This window comes from Pan troglodytes, chromosome 4 (genome assembly GCF_028858775.2).
Source record: "Pan troglodytes isolate AG18354 chromosome 4, NHGRI_mPanTro3-v2.0_pri, whole genome shotgun sequence".
NCBI classification, from domain to species: Eukaryota; Metazoa; Chordata; class Mammalia; order Primates; family Hominidae; genus Pan; species Pan troglodytes.
In genome coordinates, this window is record NC_072402.2 from 2,077,972 (window position 1) to 2,103,249 (window position 25,278).

The 25,278-nt window shown below is 53.8% G+C and overlaps 1 protein-coding gene across 2 annotated transcripts in view; it reads right to left on the minus strand.

Annotated features, from left to right (window-relative positions):
* The window catches only part of SLC6A3 (solute carrier family 6 member 3), a 52,758-nt gene that overhangs the window by 19,979 nt on the left and 7,501 nt on the right, over positions 1 to 25,278 (minus strand). The window contains exons 1-5 of one of the 2 annotated variants that reach the window (XM_016952899.4): positions 18,282 to 18,958; positions 9,878 to 10,016; positions 8,577 to 8,711; positions 3,847 to 3,950; positions 2,443 to 2,567 (exon numbers count right to left, since the gene is read on the minus strand). In XM_016952899.4, the coding sequence (XP_016808388.1) occupies positions 2,443 to 2,567; positions 3,847 to 3,950; positions 8,577 to 8,711; positions 9,878 to 10,016; positions 18,282 to 18,607 (829 nt within the window). In that variant the 5' untranslated portion in view covers positions 18,608 to 18,958. Of the gene's footprint in view, positions 1 to 2,442; positions 2,568 to 3,846; positions 3,951 to 8,576; positions 8,712 to 9,877; positions 10,017 to 18,281; positions 18,959 to 19,918; positions 20,154 to 25,278 lie in introns of those variants that run through there. The other variant, XM_016952898.4, reaches the window with a different exon arrangement.

A 25,278-nucleotide genomic window follows, 5' to 3' on the forward strand; every position in this document is an offset into this window, starting at 1 on the left:
GGGGCCCAGATGGTGGCTTCGGAGATAAGAGACAAACCTGCTACCTTGCTATCCCTGCAAGCGAGGGGCACGCCAGGCTGAGGGCGGCATGGCAAAGGCGGAGGAGGGGTTCCCCCACAGCTCTCTCGGGAAACGACACGCGCTTCCTGCTACCAGCAGGCAGACTCGGATGGAGGTGGAGGGGATGAGAGTGTGGCAGGCACGCGACCAAAAGTCAACGCAGTTTGGTCTCTGATGACCCCAAAGTAAAAACCAGTCCCATAGGCAATTGACCTTTGACCATTTCAGAAGCCTCACATCCTCCACTGGCTGGCACCATCTCCCGAGCCCAATCTGCCTGCAACAGAGTCCCCTGTCCTCAGCAGGCACGTGTCTGGCCCTAGCCTGCACGAATAGGCCTGCGCCTGGCCTTTTAAATAATCAAAGGCCAGAGCCAGGGGCCGTTCCTAAAGGTCTTTCAGGGGCCTCACTGTCAGCCAAGCAGCGGGGTCAGACCTGGGCTCTCGCAGCTCCCAGATACCCTGGTGGATGGGGACAGCCTCCGCGTGGGGTGGGGGAGGCAGGCTCGCCTGAGATGTTCCGGGGCTTAGATGGTACCAGCCAGGAGCCTGGGAAGATATTCATCAGCTCAGGGAATGTAATGTCAACACCCTTGCCTTCGTTTCTGTACCTAAGTTAACATTTCACCCTATTTTCTTGAGAATTAAGGCTGTAAATGACATTTACTTTGCTTGTCATGAAATGCACAGAAGAACATTCAACTTTATTTTCAGGGGTTAATAGAGGTTTTTGCAAACTATGCTCGTTATCATAATAAAGGGCAAAAAGAATGAAGAAAAGGCATAAATGCGGCACCGAGTAAATTTCACTGCTCTGCATTTATTTGCATGATGCTCCCTTTCTCCCGCTTTGACTGAATTTTTTTTTTTCTAGTGGAAAGAACATGGGCTTAGGAGGCCCACCTCTGAGCTGTGGCTCCAGCCCCGACCCTGGCTTTCTGTTGCAAGCATGGAGTGGGCCCTTTCAGGTCTCCGAGCGTGTTCCTACCTGCCGTGTGAGGGTCCTAGTGCCCCACTCTGTGAGACTCAGGTGCGGTCAAGGCTGCCCCCACTTGGTGCTTGTCGCTCCCCGCCTTCACTGAGCCCCAACATCCAGGCAGAGATCAGTCAGCAACAACACCCACACGGGACAGGGGCTTTTCTGAGCACAATCATTCCTCACAAATGTAGTACCCCCACCCAACCCCCGGAGAAGACAGTCCAGAGGAAGCAAGGATGGGGACGCAGGATGGGAGCCCACCCAACCCAGGCCCGTGTCTGGAGGGAAAGGGCCTCCTTCACATCCATGTGGCAGAGCAGGCCGGGAGGCAGGCGGGGGCTCTGCTGGCTGACAGAGACCGAGAAGCCTTGGGACTCCCTGGAGCTCTCGGTTGGCCCAAGTTAGGGCTGCCAACACCACAGCTTTCCACTGCAAGCACCGGAGCCAGGCACGTGGCCCCAAGTGCCTGGGCCCACTCTCAGGCCCTGCATCTGTGCCTGTCCTGCCGGCTCCATCCTGCCTGGCACACTCCTTGCTGTGGCCAAGGCCTCCCCCCACCACTCACCTGTGCCTGCCCGAGACCTGGACCCCTCCCCACCCTCTCGGAGACAACTCCAGGCGTGCAGGGACACTCAGCGTCATGCGTCGGCCTGGGGAGCGGGCAGGGACACCCTGTGCTGGAGGTCCCAGGGATCTCCCGGCTGCTCTGTGGCCAAGCTGATGTTTGCGGCATCCCAGCCTGCCTCCAGGTGTTGCTGGAACAGCTCATTCCTCCCCTTCCCTGAGCTGCATGTTCCCACACCGGGTGGCAAGCAAACATCTAGAGGGCCCTCAGTGACAGCATCTACGCCAGACCCTGGTGGGGCAGCCTCATGTGGCATCTGCAGGGAGCAGTTGAGGGACCGAGGCACCAACTGTGCTGCTCAGCTGCATTTGGGCTTGAGGTTCCCCAGCCCAGGGTGGGGGGCCCGGAGGGGCAGGGCGGGGAAGGTGCTGGGTGGGGGGCCCGGAGGGGCAGGGCGGGGAAGGCGCTGGGTGGGGGGCCCGGAGGGGCAGGGCGGGGAAGGCGCTGGGTGGGGGGCCCGGAGGGGCAGGGCGGGGAAGGCGCTGGGTGGGGGGCCCGGAGGGGCAGGGCGGGGAAGGCGCTGGGTGGGGGGCCCGGAGGGGCAGGGCGGGGAAGGCGCTGGGTGGGGGGCCCGGAGGGGCAGGGCGGGGAAGGCGCTGGGTGGGGGCAGGTCTGTACTGGGATGTGTACCGCCATCCTTCAAGAGTGAGGCAGCAACTCTCACTGAAGTCGCTCAGGGCCCCTGCGTCTCCTTCCTCTTTCACAAGGAAAAAGGCTTTGCTGAGAGCTCGGCGCTGGTGCTACACGGAGCAGGCCCAGGTACAGCAGGAGGGGCTCACCGTCCTTGGCCACGTCCCCGATGGGCACACTGTGCTTCTGTGCCATGTACCCCAGGAAGGAGAAGACGACGAAGCCGGAGGAGAAGCTCGTCAGGGAGTTGATGGAGGTGGTGACAATCGCGTCCCTGTAAGAACAAGACACGCCGTCTCAGGAACCAGCTGAGCTGCAGCAGCTGCAATTTTCCAGTCATTATTCTTAATTTACTGTGTCTGGGGAAGGGGGCGGGAGGTCTTCGGAGGGGCTACTTTTCCCAGTGAGCACGGCCAGCTCCTTAGCAGCCTGGCAGAGCTGTCCTTGGGCCACCTTGGTCCCCTAGCTGAGCTGCTCAAGGCTCAGCCATCAAGGCTCAGGGTGGGCAGAACAGACGGCCACCCCTGTGCCCCGCGAGTCTTGCTGTGGACACCTCACCCAGGGCAGATCTTCCAGAAGCTCTAGGAGCACACACCTCCCGGGGACCTCGCTAAGATGCAGATCCTGACTGGGCGGGTCTCATGGGGTCTCGGGGGCTGTGTTTCCTGTGAACTCCCAAGGGCGCTGGTGCTGCGGGCCTGGGGGCCCCACTCTGAGGGCTGAGAAACCAGAGGGCTGGAGGCAAGCGAAGGACGAAGAGGGAGGGTCCTGGGGTCGGTCAGGGCACCAGCGTCCTCCTCCTGGGTTCCTGTGTGGCCTGTCACTGGGGTGGAAGGACCACACACTTCATCTGCAGCACCTGGACCCAGGTGGACGCAGGTGGGCTGCGGGCAGGCGCTGCCTCGGGACCTGCCTTCCAGCGCCCACTCTCAGTGAAGCCTCTTGTGGTCTGCCTGGCCATTCTGCTGCACACACTGTCCTTGTATTTTTACCGTGTTTCTAGCCTCATGATGTGAAAGAAAGTAAGCACAAGTCCATAAAGGTCAAAGCAAGCAGATTCCGGATAAAATTCTGTTTCTGTTTTTAGAAGGATTTGGGGTCCGGCACGGGGCTTCAGGTGCCTGCCAGTAAGTAACACGGGGTGCATATGGGATGGGGGGACACACTCAGGGGGTTGTGAAGCTGGACCCTGAGCGAGGGAGGACAGAGACCCCCCGGGGCTGGTGTGAGGGAGGAGAGTGTGTCCTTGTGGAGGTAGGGGCTGGCCTTGCCACTCGGGGCCCTCAGTGGGGAATCTGGCCGCAGGTCAAACCTAGGCAGGTCCCTCCCAGGAGGCGACACACCCACTGGCTTCAGTGCCTTCTTTAAAGTTGAAATCAAAATCGTGTTGGGAGCTGCCTCGCTGTCGCTTCTGTCTGAAAGGCCACGCAGCTCACAGGTTTGCGGGTTCAGTGGATCCGCCCTGTTCTCATCCAGGGACACACTATTTCTGGAAGTCAGCGACCTCTCCCCAGTATTGATGAGGCCCCTGCCTGGCCCTGCTAGGGGCTCACCTGTAGCAGTTGTTGGTGAACTTGTTGTAGCTGGAGAAGGCGATCAGCACCCCGAACCCCACGCCCAGGGAGAAGCACACCTGGGTGGCCGCGTCGATCCAAACCTGCAGAGCCAGAGGGCGGTGAGAGGCTGTCCCAGGAGAACGCAGGCCACAGGCAAAGGACCTGAGCACCCTTCCTGTCCCAGCCCCACACTGAGGCCTCTAAACTCAACACCATCCTCAAGAAGTAAATGGCAGCAGACGACTGGTGGAAGACGCAGCCTCAGGAAGTGAACCCTCCCGGGCCAGCGGCCTGGAAGAACCTGAGAAGCAGGGGGCTGTCTGTGTTCATTGATCTGGGATTCCCCATGGAGTATCAAGGCAGCGATTCCACAGAATCAGAGGTGCCCTGCTCCATAGCCCTCAGAACAGCATGGACTCATCCACACACGGCATGACCGCGGCGTCCTAATAACCCTCGGAACAGCACGGCCTCATCTACACAAAACATGACCACAGTGTCCTAATAACCCTTAGAACAGCATGGACTCATCCACACACAGCATGACCGCGGCGTCCTAATAGCCCTCAGAACAGCACGGACTCATCCACACACGGCATGACCGCAGCGTCCTAATAGCCCTCGGAACAGCACGGCCTCATCCACACACAACATGACCGCAGCGTCCTAATAGCCCTCAGAAGAGCACGGACTCATCCACACACAACATGACCGCAGCGTCCTAATAGCCCTCGGAACAGCATGGCCTCATCCACACACAACATGACCGCAGTGTCCTAATAGCCCTCGGAACAGCACGGCCTCATCCACACATGACATGACTGCAGCGTCCTAACAACCCTCGGAACAGCACAGATTCATCCACATGCTGCATAATGGTGGCACCCTGATAACCCTCAGAAAGTCATGAACTTACCCACACACGACATGATGATGGCACCCTGATAACCCTCAGAGCAACATGGACTCATCCACGCACAACATGATGGCAGCACCCTGATAACCCTCAGAAAGTCATGAACTCATCCACACACAACATGACCGTGGCACCCTGATAACCCTCAGAACAGCATGGACTTATCCACACTCACACCAGCCCTAGCGGGGTCTCCATCCTCCCTTGATCAGGGTCCAGCTTCACAACCCCCTGAGTGTGTCCCCCCATCCCATGTGCGCCCTGCTGCATGATGGCAGTGCCCTGAAACCCTCAGAACAGCATAAACTCATCCACACACTACATGATGGTGGCGTCCTGATAACGCTCAGAACAGCACAGACTCAACCACAGGCTACATGATGGCGGCTTCCTGATAACCCTCAGAACATCATGGATCATCCGCAAGCTGCATGATGGCGGCTTCCTGATAACCCTCAGAACATCATGGATCATCCGCAAGCTGCATGATGGCGGCACCCTGATAACCCTCAGAACAACATAAACTCATCCTGAGGCTACATGATGGCGGCGCCCTGATAACCCTCAGAACAGCATGGATCATCCACATGCTGCATGATGGCAGCACCCTGATAACCCTCAGAAAGGCATGGACCCATCCACATGCTACATGATGATGGTGTCCTGATTGGACACGCACCAGCAATGCCTGCTTTGTATCTTTCCCAAAACATGAGCAGTACAGGTGCACAGTGGCACCTGGGCATGGCCAGGAGCCCACCTGCAGCTTAGACACTGGTGCTGTGCCTGCCCAACTCGGGGGATGGCACCCACAACTCTGGACGTGAAAGGAAAGGTGGGTGGGTCCACGATTGGACCATTGTGGTATTTTAAAAAGTCAGCCACAACCTGCTAAGGTGAGGGCACTGCGGAGACCATTCAGTGACTCAGATGCCCACCTTGGCTCTCCCTGGGCCTTGGATAGGGGAGAAGGAGCAGCCAACCCCCCCTTGGAGGCATTTGAGGGACTGGTCAGTTAGGGCTGTTCCTGCAAGTCCCTGGAGCCCATGGTATAGGCCTGTGGGCCAGGATGCTGAGGCAGAGACACCAGATGCTCCTGCTGGGGAGGCCAGGTGGGTCTCAGGGCATCCCAGGTCCCAGGTCAAGCTTGCCTGAGCTTGACTGAGCAAGGGAACTGGGTGCTGCAGAGGGGGCGGGGCCCTCTGTCCTTTGGGCAGCATGTCAGAGCCTCAAGGCAACCCCAGTTCCTGGGACAGTGTGTTTGGAGGCAGATGGCCAGGCCCCGCAGTCAGGACTCTGCAGGTGGCCAGTGTTTCAGCATGAGGGGAGGAGCCAAGCCGAGAGTGGCTGGGTGGGCAGTGGGTGGAGAGGCTCATACCCTGATGTGGCTTCCATGCTGATCATCAGCCACCTGCCTGGCCACGTAGCTGCAGGCTGGATCAGGTGTCACAGGGGAGCGCCTGCCTCCTCCTCACCCTGATCTGTGTGTGCAGCTCAGGCCTCTGCCCAGTGCCACCCCAGAGCCAGTGCCCATGGCTGCCTCCCTGGGCCTCACCTCATGCACTTTCACTCCAGGACCTGCAATTGTCCTTTCCTTCCATTTCTTTCCTGATTTCTCTTCATTATACATCAATCCATCATCTATTACCTATCAATCAATCATCTATCTATCTATCATCTATCACTGTCATCTATCAATCCATCACCAATCTATCATCTATCTGTCATCTCTATAATCTATCAACTGTCTATCATCTATGAATATATGAAGTACATGTGTGTGTATGTATCTATCTCCATCCATCCTATTGTATATCCATCCTATCTACCTACCTATCATCCATCCATCCACCCATCCATCATCCATCCATCCACCCATCCATCATCGATCCATCCATCCATGCTATCCAGCTACCTATCATTCATCCATCCACCCATCTGTCCATCATCCACCAATCCACCCATCATCCATCCATCCATCCATCCACCCACCCATCCATCATCCATCCATCCATCCATGCTGTCCAGCTACCTACCTATCATTCATCCATCCACCCAAACATCCATCATCCAGCAATCCACCCATCATCCATCCACCCAAACATCCATCATCCATCCATTATCCATCCATCCATCCTATCTAGCTACCTACCTATCATTCATCCACCCATTCACCCATCCATCATCCATTCATCATCCATCCATCCATCCATGCTATCCAGCTACCTACCTATCATTCATCCATCCACCCAGCCATCCATCATCCAGCAATCCACCCATCATCCATCCACCCATCCATCCCATCCATCATCCATCCATTATCCATCTGTCCATCCTATCTAGCTACCTTTCATCCACCCATTCACCCATGCATCATCCATTCATCATCCATCCATCCATCCATCCATCATCCATCCATCCATACTATCCAGCTACCTACCTATCATCCATTCCTCCATCCACCCATCCATTATCCATACATCCAGCCAGCCAGCCTTCCATCCACCCATCCTATCTATCCATTCTATCTACCCACCTATCATCCATCCATCCTATCCACCTACTTACCTAGCATTCATCCATCCATCCATCCATCCATCCATCCATCCATCCAATCTATTCACTGTCTCCACCTAATTTTTGACATCTCATCTTTGTAATTTGTTCTCCAGTGAGCATCTTTTCACATGCACTGGTGTTTGTTTTGCCTCCTCCTGGGGCTGCCTATTCTTCCTAGCTGGAGCACTAGGCTCTACGTTGTCCTTGTGGTATTTTTCTTTGATTCTATAACATGCCATGGTCCTGCAAACACACCCCTTGGCTTCATTTTGGCCTTTCTGGGGTCCAGACGCCCTGCTGACTTCATGGTTTGTCCGGCTCTAGCTCTGCACTTGTGGGCCCCCGGCCACAGCTGATTTTGCTGCCCTGGTTGTCCTCCTCTCTCTTCCTTGGCTCCCGTGGGCCACACGCCTGCTGCACCCATGGCTCCTGTCTCCACAGGGCTTCCCCTTCAGTGCTGCAGACACACTTCCACCCCCACCCCCACCCAACTGCTTTGCAGGCTCATAGGTGCCATGTCCAGGTGCCCTCTCACTGCACCTGTCAGCTGCTGCCTCCCTGGGGCTTCCTGGGAGGCTTGCAGCCGTGCCCGCCCATCCCTTCTCCCCTTCCTTCCCACTTCTGCCTTGGGTTTACACTTGCCTCGTGACCCCCAGACCTGGCTCCACCGGCCCACCCACACAGGGCAGCACCTCTCAACGGCCTCCTGCCTCACACCCCAGCTGAGATGGCCCTTCCCCTCTTGCTGCATTGTCCTCCCACAGCAACATGGATGCCCCTGGGCGGCTTTGGGGCCTGCCACCTCCCCCACTTAGTCCACCTGATTTTCAACGATGCCCCAAGGGAGCTGCCATTTTTGTCATGCCAGCCTTCCACCAACAGCTGCTTCTGTTTCTGGGCCTGTTTGCCAGGAATGGTGCAGCCCTTTCTCCTCCCTTTCTGGACAAGGGACCCATCCCCTATGGCCCAGCTGAGTCTCCTCTCTCCGGGAGGCTTTCTCCAAATATTTTAACCCTGAATTATGTCTTCTTTTGCTGACCAAATCTGCAGCCTGAGTCTAGATGGAGTTTCTGATGTAATTTGATTTAGATGACTCGTGCTGTATCACAGGTACTTGGGATTTGGCTTCCCGATGAAAGAACCCTGGTGTCTGCAACTCTGACACCTCTCAGCCCTGGCAGGCAATGAATATGGAAACCTGGGAATGCCAGAGCCCCTGTGGACTGTGAAGCAGTGAGCAGACTGTACTCACAGACGCCTCGCAGAGCCGGTAGAAGTCAACGCTCAGGTATGCTCTGATGCCGTCTATGGCTCCAGGGAGGGTGACCCCACGCAGGAGCAGGGCAGTGAGGACCACGTATGGCATGGTGGCTGTGATCCATACCACCTGCAGGAGAGGACAGTGTCACCAGGCTGCACAGGCAGGGTCCTTGGTGGGAGCAGACACTGGCACAAGGGCACCGGGTTGCCCTGACGGCTTGTCCTCTGATTGGGAGGCCCAATTCCCAAACATTTCCTGGGACGCCAGCTCAGCAAATGCTCATCGGAGTGAGAAGGTCAGACACTTTCTGTCCTCCCCAGGGTTGGAAAGGGAAGAACAACTTGGCAGGGAAAGCACATTCCTTTTCTGCATTCGGTCCGCCAGAGTAGCTGGGAGTGGCTGATGGGGGTTTTCTGATGAGTGGGACGTGAGTGGATTCACACTGGTGAACGGCACTGTGGCACGATGAAGGGCAGCTCTGGGCTGTGTCCCTGCGGGAGGCTCCCATGGCTGGTGCCATACTACACGCACTATTCCAAGGGAGGGGTCGTATCTTGGTCAAAACTGGTTTTGGCCCATATAACAACCAAAGTTTTTTTTTTTTTTTTTTTGAGATGGAGTTTTGCTCTTTTTGCCCAGGCTGGAGTGCAGTGGCATGATCTTGGCTCACTGCAACCTCCGCCTCCTGGGTTCAAGCAATTCTCCTGCCTCAGCCTCCCACGTAGCTGGGATTATAGGCACGTGCCACCGTGCCTGGCTAATTTCGTATTTTTAGTAGAGATGGGGTTTCATCATGTTGGCCAGGCTGTTCTTGAACCCCTGACCTCAGGTGATCTGCCCGTCTCAGCCTCCCAAAGTATTTTTATCAACAAAAAAATCATGTTGTGTGTGCCTTCCTGCCAGAAACACTGCTGTGAGTGCTTCCCTCCTGAGGCCCTTCCCCAAACACAGCCACATATGGACCCAAAACCCAACTGTGCCGTGTGTCCACCCAGCCCAGCCACGGCCACGTGTCCCCCCACCCACCCATGGCCACGCATCTACCCAAGCCAACCCGGCACAGCCACAGGTGTACCCTCAATCATGGCCACGTGTACACTCCCAACCTGATCATGGCCATATGAGTCTCCCAAACTCAACCATGGCCATGTGTCCACCCCAACCTGGCCATGGCCACATTTGTAGCACAAAACCCAACTGAGGCCACATGTGCACCTCCTGTCCAGCCACGGCCACATGTCCACTTGGTGGCCCCATGTCTACAGGCCCAATTGGTGACCCCCGAGCCTCACCTTCCCTGAGGTCTTCACACCCTTCCAGAGGCTGAAGTAGAGCAGCACGATGACCAGCACCAGGCAGGCTGTGAGCTGCCACCGCGGAGGCCCCAGGTCGTCGATGCCATGGCTCTGGTGGAGGTGCAGCACGCCACGTCTGCAGAGGGGAGTCAGCGGGGGACTCTGTGGGTGGCTGTCAACCCACCTGGAACTGGACGGCTGAGCTTGTCCGGGGACCTGCCCTCCCCATCTCAGCAGGGCAGAAAGCATCCAGTCTGATGGACAAGAGATGCCTTCCAGGGAGGTCTGGCCCACAGGCCCTGGCAGAGGTGTCAGGGCTGCCCTTGAAACCCGTGGAGCACATGGGAGGCCCAGGAAGCCCTGCCTCACCGTCTGCCCTTGGCACCCCTGCTCACTGGAGCTGGGGAGGGGAAGAGCACCTTGGGTCTTTGAAGAAAAGGAGCCACAGAAACCAAAAGGAAGTTGCTGAGCAATGCTGGGTACCCACCACTGCCCACAGTGCTGCCCACGGTGCTGGGTACCCACTGCTGCCCAGTGCTGCCCATGGTGCTTGGTACCCACCACTGCCCACAGTGCTGCCCACAGTGCTGGGTACCCACTGCTGCCCAGTGCTGCCCACGGTGCTGGGTACCCACTGCTGCCCATGGTGCTAGGTGCCCACCACTGCCCACAGTGCTGCCCACGGTGCTGGGTAACCACTGCTGCCCACAGTGCTGCCCACGGTGCTGGGTACCCACCGCTGCCCACAGGTGCTGCCCACAGTGCTGGGTACCCACCGCTGCCCACAGTGCTGGGTACCCACTGCTGCCCACAAGACAGCCCCAGGGTCCCTCTCCAGGGATGAGGCCGAGCAAACTCTAGCAATAATGCCAGGCACACAGGCGCCAGCCAGCACTGTTTTCTGAGGGGATGGCTCACGACACCTGCTCACAGCCCCTGCTGCTATGAGGATTCCACAAGGAACAGATTCAGTGGATGACTCTGCTCCAGCAGGAATCACTCGCAGTTCCACTGTTTTTTGAAGGATCCCTCAGAAAGGGCAGAACAGAGGGTGAGGGATGGAGCTGACCATCGGCTGTGCTCCTTGCCCCAGGCACAGATCCTGGGCCCCCTTTCTGTGGGAACTCATTCCATCCTGGTGACACTCTCTGTGGGAGAACATGCACCAGGCTACATGCAGTCAGCTGCGTCACCACTGCAGACTGTGACTTGGGGCCAAGGCAACTATAACAGCCGTGCCGCTGCCACCGTAAAGTCAGGAGCTGTGACAGACAGGAGCCGCGTTATGAAAGGAGCTCGCACTGCCCAGGTTTGCTTCTGTTGTGGGTCCACTGAGGTCCCCAGGAGATAACACCTGACACCCATGGTGGAGCCCGGCCGACTGCAGCCTTGGGGAGCTTTCCACCAGCTGCGAGGCATTCCAGGGCCATGTCCCAGGAATTCGGCTCTTCAAACTCCAGAATCATACCAGACACCCTGGCTGCTGCCAACAGGGAAGGCCCCATGAGCCCTGAAAGCACCGGACAGTGTCTCTGTCCTATCCTGGAGGGCGCCCAGGCAGAGGCCCCAGGTTGGCACAGGCCCCAGGTTGGCCGGGTGGGCAGATGGCTGCACCACTGAAACCATCGCCACCATTCTCTGCTCTTCTCCGAGGGCAAGCCGCTCAGTCAAGAGGCTGTCCGTCACCCGCACTGTGCAGGGAAAGTCGTCTGAGCTGGTGGAGGTCACGCCTGCCCTTCCTGGGGCAGTGGGGACTCCCAGGGCCTTCTTCTCACTCCTTCTGCCACACACCAGGCTCTGCCCCTGCTGGCCAGTCCCCGTCGCTCTGCTCCCCCAGCAAGGTCTCATCACTGAGAGCTTCTGAGGCCTCCCAGCAACTTTGTGCAGCCCGGACCATTCCTCCCTCACTGCCCATGGTGTCACTGACCCCAGCATGCCACCCGCCCACGCCTTGGCAGCCTCGGTGCCTCACACACACACGTGCATGAATTATACACCCAGACCAGACAGCACACCCTCTCCCCTTGCCCAGGTGCCTGGAGAAAAGGCAAACTCAGTCAATGCCCATACGTGGCACAGGCCCTCCTGGACCTGAGGGGGAGGCCCAGGGAAAGTGCGCTGCCCCACTCAGGGCCTTCTCACAAGGTTGCGTCCACAGCACACACAGCTGGCTCAGCATTAAACACGAAAGCAACTTCAGACGCAGCACCTTGACACACTGGGTCGAGCCTCTTCTCGAGATTAGAAAGTCACTGTGCTTTGAGGTTATTTGAAAACCCACAGACAATTTAGAGAACCGGACACTCCTGAGTGCTGTCAACCTGAGAAGAGGGGTCCCCAGAGCTGACCACAGCATGGGAACCAGCCATGCCAGGAGCAGGGGAAAGCCGTGCGTCTCCCAGCATGTCCATGCTTCTGAGGACAGGGCAGGCGAGACAATCAAAGGACATCTGGGAAGGGGCATAAGTGCAGGCCCACATGCAGGCGTTTCATAAGCCATAATAGTTGGGAGGACCAGAAAAGCGTTGGCCCAGGATGTTCACCAGGCGTGGAAAAGGCACGGCACCTCCCAATTTCTACTGGGCTCTTTTTCCTGGTGAATTCCTGGCCATGATTCAATTGGGTGACAGTGGAGCCACTGGTGGCAATCCAGGCATGCTCAGGCCTCCCATGCATCATTGTGATGACCTCACAGCAGCCCTCTCACCCCGTTTTACCAAGAGGGAGCCAAGGCAGTGAGGTGGTGAAACAAGCTTCCAAAGGATAAAATTGTGCCAAAGCACATTAACTTCCTATTAGAACAAATCTAATACTCTCTAAACAAAGACGACAAGAGCTAAGTACCCATTAGTATAAAACTCATCAAGTCTAGCATCTAATAAAAAATTACTAGACATGACAAGAAGCAAGAAATGTGATCTACAACCAGAGGAAAATCAGTGAACAGCTAGTTCACATGATATAGAAAAATTAACCCAAAATGGATAAAAGAGCCAAATATAAGGGCTAAAACCATAAAACTCTTGGAAGAGAACACAGGGTAAATTTTCATGATCTTGGACTTGGCAATGGTTTCTTAGATATGACACAAAAGATGAATTAGACTTCATCAAAATTTAAAACTTTTGTGCACTGAAGGATGCTATCAACAGAGTAAAAAGGAACACTACAGAATGAAAGAAAATATTCGCAAATCACCTATTAATCTGAAAAGAGAATAATATCTAAAATATGTAAAGAACTCCTAAAACTCAACAACAAAAAAACTGACAGCCCAATTCAAAAACGGGCAAAGGACTTGAATAGACATTGCTCCAAAGACGGTATACAAATGGCCAATAAACACATGAAGAGATGCCCAACAGTCACTAATCATTAAGGAAATACAAATCAAAAATACAATGACAGACCACTTCACACCCATTAGGATGGCTATTATCAAAACAAACAAGCAGAAAGTAAGTGTTGTCAAGGATGTGGGGAAATCAGAACCCTTGTTCCGATTTGCATCCACTGTGGGAAACAGTGTGGTGGTTCCTCAAAAAATTAAACACAGAATTATCACATAGCTCCAGCAATTCAACTTCTGGGTATCTACTCAAAAGCAGGTACTCAATATTGAAGTTCATAGCAGCATGTTTTTACAGTAGCCAAAATGTGGAAGCAACCCAAATGTCCATCAAAAGATAAATAGATCTGGCCAGGTGTGGTGGCTCACATTTGTAATCGCAGTGCTCTGGGAGGCTGAGGCGGGAGGATTACTTGAGCCCAGGAGTTTAAGACAGGCCTGGGCAACATGGCAAGACCCCACTTTACAAAAAATTTTAAAAAATTAGCTGGATGTGGTGTCACATACCTGTAGTCCCAGCTACTTGGGAGTCTGAGGCAGGAGGATTGCTTGAGCCCAGAAGGTCAAGGCTGCAGTGAGCCGTGATCATACCACTGCACACTCCAGCCTGGACAACAGAGTGAGATCCTGTCTCTAAAAAGGAAAAAGATAAATGGATAAACAAAACATGATATATCCATACAATGGAATTGAAATATTATTTGGCCTTAAAAAGGAATGAAATTCTGGTTCTGAAATTCTTCAATAAACCTTGAAGACATATGCTAAGGAAAATAAGCCAGTCACAAAAAAATAAGTGATTCTACTCAGAGGAGGGACCTAGAGTAGACAAATTCACAGAGACAGAAAGTAGAATGGTAGCTGCCAGGGGCTGCGGTGAGGGAGGATGGGGACTTAGTATTTAATGGGGACAAAATTTCAGCTTTGGAGGAGGAGAAAGTTCCAATGGATGATGGTGATGGTTGCACAACATGTGATTGTACCTAATGCCACTGAACTGTGCACTGAAAAATGGCTAAGGTGGTAAAAGCAATGCTATGTATAGCTTACCACAATAGCCCCCCAAGAAGGCAAAATACTTTTGTGTAAAGCCCAAGCTGAATCACTGCCAGCAAGTCTACGCTATGAGAAATGTTAAAGGAAATTCTTTAGATGGAAGGAAGATGGTCTTAAATGGAAACCCCAATCTGCATACAGGATCGGACAGCACTAGAGATGGTGCCTATGCAGGTAAATATAAAACATCTCTTTGTTAGATTTATTTAAAATGTAAATGCTTAAAGCAGAAATAACAGCAAGGTATCATGGAGTTGATACATATTGTAGAAATAAAATCTCACAACAATTGCACGAAGGATGTGAGGAAAACAGAAGTCTACTGTTGTAGGCCCTTCTGTTCTGTGAAATGGTATCATGTCACTTGAAGGTCAATGTTGTAAACCCTATAAAATCCACGAAGAAATGAAAACAGAAAGCTATAGTTTATTAGCTAATAGTGTTGATAAAATGAAAGCCTAAAAAATTAATTCAAAACAGGGAATAAATAGAGGAAACAAGAAACAAAGAAGAGAGGGGGCAAAAAATTAGCACAATGAAAGACTTAAAGCCAGCCATGCTGACAATTATTGAATGGAAACTCTAATTAAAAAACAGAGATTGCCATATTGGATAAAAAGCACAACCAACTCGATGGTGTCTACAATAAATCCATTTTATATATAATGACACATATAGTTTAAAAATAAAAGGCTGGAAAAGATAATACCACACAAACAGTAATCATACGAAAGTTGGGGTGGCCATATTACTATCAGACAAAGTAGACTTCAGAATGAGAAATCTAACCCAGAAGGATAGTTCAAATGGTAAAGCGGTCAATTCAAAGACTAATAATAATAAACATGTATGCACTTCATAGCAGAGTTTCAAAATACGTGAATGAAGCAAATACTGATAGAAGTGAAAAGAAATAGACAAATCTACAATTATAGTTGAGATTTCAGTACCCCTTTCTCAGTAACTGATAGAGCAAGTAGACAGAAAACCAGTAAGGATGTAGAAAACCTGAAAAACACAGTGACCTAACATGACCTCTCTGACATTTATGCAACTCTCCAACCAAAGACAGCAGAATACATATTCTTTCTAGGTGCATGTGGAACATTCACCAGTGTAAACCATCTAGTAGGTCGTAAACAAGTCTCAATATATTTTAAAATATTAAAGATGTATAAGCATATCATCTTGCCAAAACAGAATTAAATTAGAAATCAATAACAAAAATATCTAGCAAACCTCCAAATATTTCAAATTAAACAACAAACTTCTAAAAATGCCCTGTTAGTCAAATAGAAATCAAAAGAAAGATTAGGGAATACTTTGAACTGAATGAAATGAAAACACAGCATATCAAACTTTGTGGGATGCAGCTAATGCAGTCCATTTGAGGCAAATTAATAGCTTTAATTTATAACTTTATAATTTATATTGGGCAGTGTCGATAAGTATTTATGGAAGTGGGGAAATTGTAAACTGGTCAGAGTTATGTGGTCCTGTGTTGGGGTTTTGAAATGAAAACACAGCATATCAAATGTGTGGGATGCAGCCAATCAATAATCTCCAGGTTCCTACAAGGAAGGGTTCCTTTCATTTCTCTCCAGGAACCATTTCTGCCACCCCCTCTGGTGGGTGGGCTGCTGCCCAAGAAGGAAGTGGCAATGCAGGAAGGCTGGCTGGGACCCCCAGGGGCCAGGGGTGCCAGCAACTCCCACAGGATACGTTTCATTTGCCAACCCCGAGGAACACTGGGTGTAGGAGCCAGCACTGCACACGGCATTCATGGCACATGGAGGAAGCACCGTCAGTGGGGCAGCTCAGCAGTCTTTTCTGACTTAGGGCCCAGAAGACACGGCCAGCGTCTCACCCAGGCCTCACGGTTACTTCCTGAGGACCTGTAGTAAAAACGCACGATAAAGCCCTTTCAGATCTACTCTTGCTAACATCTTAGTTGTCAAATTTATGAGACGGCATGTTTTGTACATTGTGTAGGAAACTCAATCCCTTTTGTGGTTACTGACAAAGTCAGGCATGCCCATTATCTAGGACAAAGAGCTGCACTGTCACACATCACAGCCACTCTGGCCTTTATGGCCTTTCACAGTGAGACATCCACTCCCTGATTACATGCGCTGGCAGGAACCTGACATCCTTTGTCCAGTGATCTGCTTTATAAAGCAGGTTTGAAATCCAGAAAACCCCTGGCAGACCTGAGCACGTTACGACTGTCCTCCCTGCTCCCCAAGAGTCACTGGAGCCTGTTTCAGGGGAACCTCAGTCCCACTGGTGGGAAAATCACCTTCAGAAGGTGTGGGAGGAGTGCCAAGCACCTCCGTGCCTTGGGTCATTAATCATTTGTGAATTGATCTTAAACCTTCTCCAACTCCCCACGTCTGCTCTTGAGCTGCCGCCAGCTAAAGTGTACCACGTGCCAGTGCGGACAGGGCTTCTGAGTGAAGGGCTGGGCACCTTTCTGTTTCCTTCCTTCCTTCCAGACTGAGAACTTCCAAATAGACTTCGCTAGTCTGATTGTTTAAAATAATAACACGTGTTCTTTCCTTCTAGCATTCTTAACAACGAATCACTGGACTAATCACTACACTGTTTTCCTCTCCAATTTTGTTATCTGAACATCACTTCAATGACTCAACATTTCCCACACTGCCCAAACAAAAGGAAGGCAGTCCCCACATGGCAGCACTTGGCAGCTTTAACAGGGCGTTGGGTACTGGGAACTCTCAGGCTCTTGCCCCGGTGGCACCTCTGCGGCCACTGCCCCTGGCTCTGTGTGCCCCCCACTTTCTGCTGCTGTCCCCTCTCTTTGATCACATGCTAACCCTGAGAGCTGGGCACACAGCAAGAGCACATGCAGCCCAGGCCTGGGGTGTTCGTAGGGTGTTTAATTAGGGAAATGTAGGTGTGAACAGGCCATCCACACGCAATGGGAGTTTTCTCCCTCGAGAATGTTAAAATCTACTTGGACAAATGGTGTGACTGTGCATTATTTGGACGATTTTATCATTTCCCGCTTGCCTGTCACCCACGAGAGTCCTGCCCAGACTCTCCCACGACCTTGCCTGCAGCTGCGCTTCCTATGGCGATGCTCGTCCAAGTGTCTTCAGGCAAACAACCAGGACTCATTCCGGGTGCATCTTCTCTCCCGCCTGCCCCACCTTCTGAAACCAGCCCTCCTCCCCTGAGCGTCTTCCTGGCGCCCCAGCCTGGACTCTCTCTCCTCCTGCTGGGTACTTGGTGGGCCACTCTCTCCCATCGTGGCACCGTCCTCCTCAGAGTTCGTCACTCTTGTCCAACTCCCAAACCACAAGAAAGGCCCACACAACGCTCACCCCACGCGACCCATGGTCTTCCTCATGCTCTAAGAAAAACGCCGGGTGGCCCCCCCAAAACCTGCCTCCACCCCGGCTCCTCACCTCCGAGGCCAGGCCCGGCAATATGCTTCCATGCCCGAGGAGGAATTCTAGAACCAAGCACTTGGGTTCTGAATATCTGAGTGCAGAGCAGTTTGAGAGACCGAACGCCTGCCCACCATGAGAACTGGTCCCTTTCCGGCAGCATCAGCCCTACTTTCTCCAAGCCACACCCTCCGGCCTGCCCGAAGGCTCCATCTCAGCCGTCTCTGACAAGACCCCCAGGAGAGCGCGAAGGTCCCTTCCTTGCAGGAAAAGACCTCAGTGATGTCTGTTGATACGGTTTTCAGATATAGAAAGCATCTCTCTGGGAGGCTGTGCGCCCCGAAGGTGCCCTTGCAGACCAAGACCAAAGTTCTCGGGGATGATCCTCCCCCAGCAGAGGCGAGGCGGGGGCTTCTCTGCTCACCTCCCGCCTGGCTGTTCCTATCACCGTGACTTGTACAAACATAACATGAGATGCTTCATTTGCTTTCAAGCTCCCTGTTTTCTGACTCAAATTTTGCAAAGGCACCTACTGGCTGTTAAAACTGGAATTAGTCTTACTGGTCAGAGTTCCTTTTCCTACCTTGAAGTGGACTCATTTTGGCATAGAAACGTGAATAAGAGGCGTCTAACCAGGCAAGCGAGCCCCCCAAACAGGAGCGCCCTGGCTGACGGGAAACACCGGATCTGGGGAGAGTCGCGCCAACGTCCTCTCCTCCTCTCCAAAATGGCCGCTGAGTTGAAGAGTCCGCCTGTGAGAACGGCGACCCGGCACGAGGCCCCAGGCCCGGCTGGCGAGGGCAGGAAGATGTGGATGGCACCCGCCAGGTCCGGATTCCGGGAGGGGTCCAGGGGAAACAGGGAACCCCTGGGTGTCAGTAACGACCCTTCCAGGCTGGGCCAGGCCATTGGTGACGAGGGAGGGCCAGCAGGAGCTGGCACGGGGCCCAAAAGGACTTCATCGGAGACATCGGGGTCCAGGAAAGCAGGTGCTGCAGGTGGATGGTGAGGGGCGGGCCTGGCCTGGGTGGACAGTGAGGGACGGGCCTGGATGGGGTGGACTGTGCGGGTTGGGGCTGGCCGGGGTGGACTGTATGGCTTGGGTCTGGCCGGGGTGGACAGTGAGGGATGGGCCTGACCAGGGTAGACAGTGTGGTTGGGCCTGGCCGGGGTGGACGGTGTGGGGTGGGCCTGGCCAGGGTGGATGGTGTGGGGTGGGCCTGGCCGGGGTGGACCATGAGGGGCGGGCCTGGCTGGGATGGACAGTGAGGATCACGCCTGGCCGGGGTGGACAGTGAGGGATGGGCCTGACCAGGGTAGACAGTGTGGGTTGGGTCTGGCTGGGGTGGACCATGAGGGGCGGGCCTGGCCAGGGTGGACGGTGAGGGGTGGGCCTGGCCGGGGTGGACAGTGAGGGAGGGGCCTGGCTGGGGTGGACTTTGTGGTTTGTGCCTGGCTGGGGTGGACAGTGAGGGTTGGGTCTGGCCGGGGTGGATGGTGAGGAACTGGCCTGGCTGGGGAGGACAGTGCAGGTCAGGCCTGGCCAGGGCAAAGGGAGAAGGAGACAGAGACCCAGGAGGCTGCTGGACATGGGATACGCTGGCATGGGAGGTGGAAAGAGGCCCAGAGACAGAAATAAAGCCGTGCAGGTAAACAACAAAACAAAGTCTTGTGAAAAGCAGACGGCTGGGTCACCCTGGAGACAGGGGCTGCCTACTGAAGCCAGAGACTTCTTGCGCAGTGACACCCAGAAAGTTATCTTTTCTGGAGAGGGCAAGGGCCGGAGTGAGGCAGTTTGGCCCCATGCTATGCACAGAGGAAGGGTAGGGAGGAAGGGAGCCCAGACATGGGGCTGACTCACTCCAGAGGCGCCACTGCAGCTCCCAGAGACTGGAGCTTGCCCACCTTCTGCACAGGGTCTGCTGTGTTCCCTATCAGCCCCCTCCCACCCTGAGCTGCCGCTGGGAGCAGCCAAGGGAGCTGCTCAGTGCCCCATCCTTGCTGAGGGCTCGCCCTACAGGAGCTTTGCTGAGCTCCTGGAGACCACCACAGTGATTCAGAAATGTGCCCCTCCAGAGCACTAAAGGGATGGAGTGCAGGAACAGATTCCCCCTCCCCGCACCCTGGGAGTCAGCAAGGGCTGGTGTCCAACCAAGGGGCTACCATGGGGGACCTGGCTGCGCCATCTCTCCCGTTCCCGAGGACCCGACTCCCACTTACTCAAAGTACTCGGCAGCAGGTGTGGTCCCAAAAGTGTCGTTGAGGCCCGAGCTGTCTCCACTGGAGTCACCAGGATGGGCATCCGAGCAGTTGGGGCTGTTCCAGGAGTTGTTGCAGTGGATCCAGGGGAGCTCCGTGGTGAAGGAGGAGAAGAGATAGTGCAGCGCCCAGGCGATGATGACGTTGTAGAAGAAGCCGACATACAGTGAGATGAGGATGACCGTGAAGCCCACACCTAGCGGGAAGGGGGAGGCCATGGAGCCCACGCAGGTGGAGCACAGAGCCACCATCAGCAACGTGTCCCTTCCACCTCCCCTCACGGGAGACACTACCCTGAGCCCACAACTCCTGGACAGCCCTGATGCCAGACAGCATCTTCAAACATGCAGGGGAAGGCCCGTGAAAGGCCTGAGACCAGATTTCACACTGTGACCACAGAGAAGAAGCTGCCCACTCCCCAAAACCATGCACTCCTACACAAGGACTTTCAGGGTGTCTCTGAGAGACATCCAGAGCCAGCAAGGTCACCCAGAGCTATGGCGAGTATCCAGGGCCACCCTTATGCACCCAGAGACCCCCAGGGACACCAAGGTCACCCCCAGGCACATATGGTCATCCATCCCCACCACAGCCACTCAGGATCCATAAGAGTCATCCAGGATCATTGAGGCCATCTAGGGGGTACTCTGGGTGACCCAGGGCAACCAACTCATGGTTAACCAGGGCTATCAGGCCCATGTGAAACCATCAGAATCATCCACGGCCACCCAGAAACACCCAGGGCTACCTAGGGAACCCATGCGAATAGGGCCATCAAAGGTCATCTAGGGTTACCCAGGAACACCCAGTGTCTCCCAGAGCCATCAAGACTGCCAATAGTCACTAAGGGACACCTGGGGTCCTTGACAGCCATCCACAGCCACCAGGCTCATTCAGGACTATGGAGGGCACCCAGGACCACACATGGCCACCCAGGCTAATCCAGGGCCACTTTGAGTCGCAAAGGGCCATCCATGGCCATCCACAGCCATCTCCATTCATCCATCCACAGCCATCCACAGTCATCCATGGCCATCCACATCCACCCCTGGCCATCCACAACAATCCACTGGCATTCACAACCATCCACAGCCATCTACAGACATCCACAACTATCCACGGTCAGCTATAGCCATCCTCAACCATTCATGGCCATCCACGGCCATCCACATCCATCCACAGCCATCCACAACCATCCATCCATCACAGCCATCCACAGTCATCCATGGCCATCCACATCCACCCCAGCCATCCACAACAATCCACTGTCATTCACAACCATCCACAGCCATCTACAGACATCCACAACTATCCACGGTCATCCATAGCCATCCACAACCATTCATGGCCATCCACATCCATCCACAACCATCCACAACCATCCACAGCCAACCACAACCATCCACATCCATCCACAGCCATCCATAGTCATCCATGGCCGTCCACAACCTCCCACATCCACCCGGCCATCCACAACAATCCATTGCCATTCACAACCATCCACAGCCATCTACAGACATCCACAGCCATCCACAGCCATCTGCATTTGCCCATAACTATCTACGGCCACCCATGGCCATCCACAGCCACCCATGGCCATCCACAGCCACCCATGGCCATCCAGAGCCATCCATAGCCATCTATGGCCATCTGTGGCCATCTATAGCTGCTCATGCCTCTCCTGCAAGACTACTCAGAAGAGTCATCTGAGCTCATTTACAGCCATGTGGAGCCATCCAAGGTCACACTACCCATGCATGACCATCCAGGGTTTCCTAGAATCACCCAGGGCCACATAAGGCCACCAGGTCCACCCAGGGCAGGTAAGATCATCCAGGGCTTCCTTGGGCCACCTAGAGCCTTGCATGACTATGAAGGACTACTCAGAGCCATGTTTGACCTTCCAAGGCCTTCCAGGGCCATGCAAGACCATCAAGGACCAGCCAGGGCCATCCATGGCCATGCAATGCCATCCAGGGTCTTTTAGAGTGTCCTTTCCAGGATCACAGACCTGGAATTTGGGATCCATCATTTATGGGGTCTCCTGGTAAACTGGAATAGAACTCAGTGGTCAGCAGTCTTTGGAGTGGTGTCAGCCTGACTGGTGGGCAGATGGGCCTGGTGGTCAGATGACTTCCTCCTTGTTCACTGCTGGATGGGCACCATCACGTTCTTGCTACTGGGGTTCACTTTACTAAGCTCCAGGAAGAATTTTTTTCATTTCCACATTTCTTCTCAGTTTACTGACATGATTAGTTTGGGTACAACTTTGATTTACTTTATTAAAACCCAGTAGGCGCCATGCCCTGTCTTGCCTGTTCATGGCCGGGGTAGGAGCATACCTTCAAGGTGACTTTTGCAGGGAGTGGCCTGGGTTGCTTTTTATAGTCTCAATCCTTAGGAGAAGCTGTTCTCATGCTCAGGGCACCTCAGTAAAGTTCTCTTCCTACCTTGAAAGCAAAAAGAAGACTCAAAACTTTGTTTTAAACAGATCTAAGATCAGGAGTGCCGGTAATCCCTCTTGGAAAGCATGCTCAGTAGTGGTGATGATGAAAGCCAAGCTGCTGCCTTTGGAAGGTCTTCTCCTATGTGGATCTGGTCCATATTAAATAATTCTGTATTGCAGTCTGTCACGGATTGCCTTCGGAAGGCCTTCTCCCACGTGGATCTGGTCCATATTAAATAATTCTGTATTGCAGTCTGTCACGGATTGCCTTTGAAAAGCCTTCTCCCATATGGATCTGGTCCATATTAAATAATTCTGTATTGCAGTCTGTCACGGATTGCCTAAGGAAGGCCTTCTCCCACGTGGATCTGGTCCATATTAAATAATTCTATATTACCGTCTGTCCGGAGTCCCTTAGGAGAGAGGCTGGGTTGTGATCCACAGTGAACTCACCCAGGCAGCCAGGTTGGGAGCCACACTGTCGGTGAGCCACATTGTTTCCAGAGAGCACTGTGGAGGGTTTTCCATGGTGGTAACTGACAATGGATGCCCAATCTGAAAATTTTTCAAGGTTAAAACTTTCTGTATCAAGTCCTTAGCTTGAAACCCTGGGAAGTCCTTGATCAAACAACACCAGAGTGGATCCCAATCCAGAGTCCGAAGGAAGGGCTGACTGTACCCTGGGTCCTTCCAGAGCCACTGCTTTTGTTTCCTGCCCTGCACCACAGATTGGCAGGGCCACCATGGGATCATGACGTCACCATGGCCACTGTGCATGACATCACCATTGGCCACACTGGCTGACACGGCTCCCAGAGCAAATGGGCCTGCTCTGATCCATGGGACAGTGCAGCCCCCACACCAGAGTCCCCCTTACCAAGAGGACCCCTCCTGGTTGTGGATGCTTCCCTGGGCACCTGGGTGAGGAAACAGCCTTGAACGGTGGTGGCCAGTCCCCTCCTGGATGCTTCCCTGGGCACCTGGGTGAGGAAATGGCTCCCTTGAACAGTGGTGGCCACTGTCAGCACTGGCCAGGCATTTGGTTGCTCCAAGCCCTGCCCTTCAGGAAGGCAGAGCCCCTGACCTGGGCCACTGACGTGTAGCCCCTCACCAACCAGCCAACTTCACCACGAGCTCCTCAAGCTCACCGAAGGCCCAGACGCAGGAAACCCACTACCCTGTTTGCTACAGAACCTTCTAGTGATCTCTGCTCATGACATCACCGTGGGCTCCAGATGAAGCTTCACCTGACACATTTCTTAAACACCATTTAGTGACACGGGAGGCTCTCTCCCCAAGGAGGTGGCAGGCAAAGTCCCTGCTCGCGTTTCCAGGGAAAACATTCATGAGAACATGGCGCTTCCCTTCCCTCCTGTCTGACTCCCAGGAAGCTCGGCGCTAAGTGTGAATTTCAAGCATAGCTTTTAAGGTCCATTTCCTTAAATTTATTTTTGCTTAGTACCTTTTTTTTTATATTAACCTTGTGTGTAGTTTGTTTTGTGTTTGAGAAATCACACTAAAATATGATTGACTATAAAATATTTTATATTCAATACAATCGAATGGTGGGGTTTCCAGGGCATCTGTAAAATGGGGTTGCCCTTGGCAATGAAACCGAAACCTGACAAACAGAAGCTGGCTGAGGGTCGTGCCTGCAAATGGTGCTTCGCCCACCAGAGCACGGCCACCCTGCCCCACCCCTGAACACCAGTACACCCCAGGGCACCCACGAGAGCTGGCTTCAGGAGAGGGTGTTGTCAACGCATGCACGGATCCCGCTGGAGGAAGCCTCTGGTGGAGCAGCCCCTCCACACCTCACAGGAGGCATCAAGCAGGTCTTTGGAAGAAAGACGGGAGAGGGCCGGGCACGGTGGCTCACTCCTGTAATCCCAGCACTTTGGGAGGCCAAGGCAGGCGGATCATGAGGTCAGGCAATCGAGACCATCCTGGCTAACACGATGAAACCCCATCTCTACTAAAAATACAAAAAATTAGCGGGGCATGGTGGCACGCACCTGTAGCCCCAGCTACTCGGGAGGCTGGGGCAGGAGAATCACTTGAACCCGGGATGCGCAGCTGACAGTGAGCCAAGATCGTGCCTTTGCACTCCAGCCTGGTGACAGAGCGAGATTCCGTCTCACAAAAAAAAAAAAAAAAAAAAAAGAAAAGAAAAGAAAAGAAAGAGGGGAGAGGACGCCTCTCTGTGTCAGTCTGGGTGTCTTTAGTATGTGCTTGCTGTGTGTGCATGTACCAGAGAGACAGAGAGGAGAAGAGACAGAACAGGAGAGAGACAGAGAGGAGAAGAGACAGAACAGGAGAGACACAGAGAGGAAAGGAGGGAGAGAGACAGAAAGAGACACAGGGAGAGGGAAAGAGAGCGAGGGGAAGGGAGGAGAGGAAGAGTTTTAAAGACCCACTTCTCAGGACCCTGGGGTGCACTGCGGGGCTGAAGGCCCCAGAGGCCCCTCTGGCTGTGGTGCCCATCCCAAGCTGCTCTGGCGAGACTATGGGAAATGCACGTGAGTCATGGCCGCTGAGCAGCTGGGCCTCACCATGAACTCCGCCCTCTGGCTTTCAAGGGTGGATCTTGGCTCCCAGTTAGGAGCAGGGAGCAGCTCGCAGGTCTGCAGGAGGGGAAGGGCCAGGAACAACCAGGCTTCCTGGAGAGCTGACTTCATTTCCCCATGGAATTGCCACCTGCTCAGGGCTGGATGGCCTTTTAGCTCCACAATGATTGTTGTGGGCACTTTAGCTGATAATTTGCCACGTGGCACTTCTATTCAGTGAGACATGAAAATGCATGCATTTTTATTAACCAAATTTTTAAAAAGGACAAAGGCACATGTATCAGGGTGCCGGGGGTGCATGGTGTACA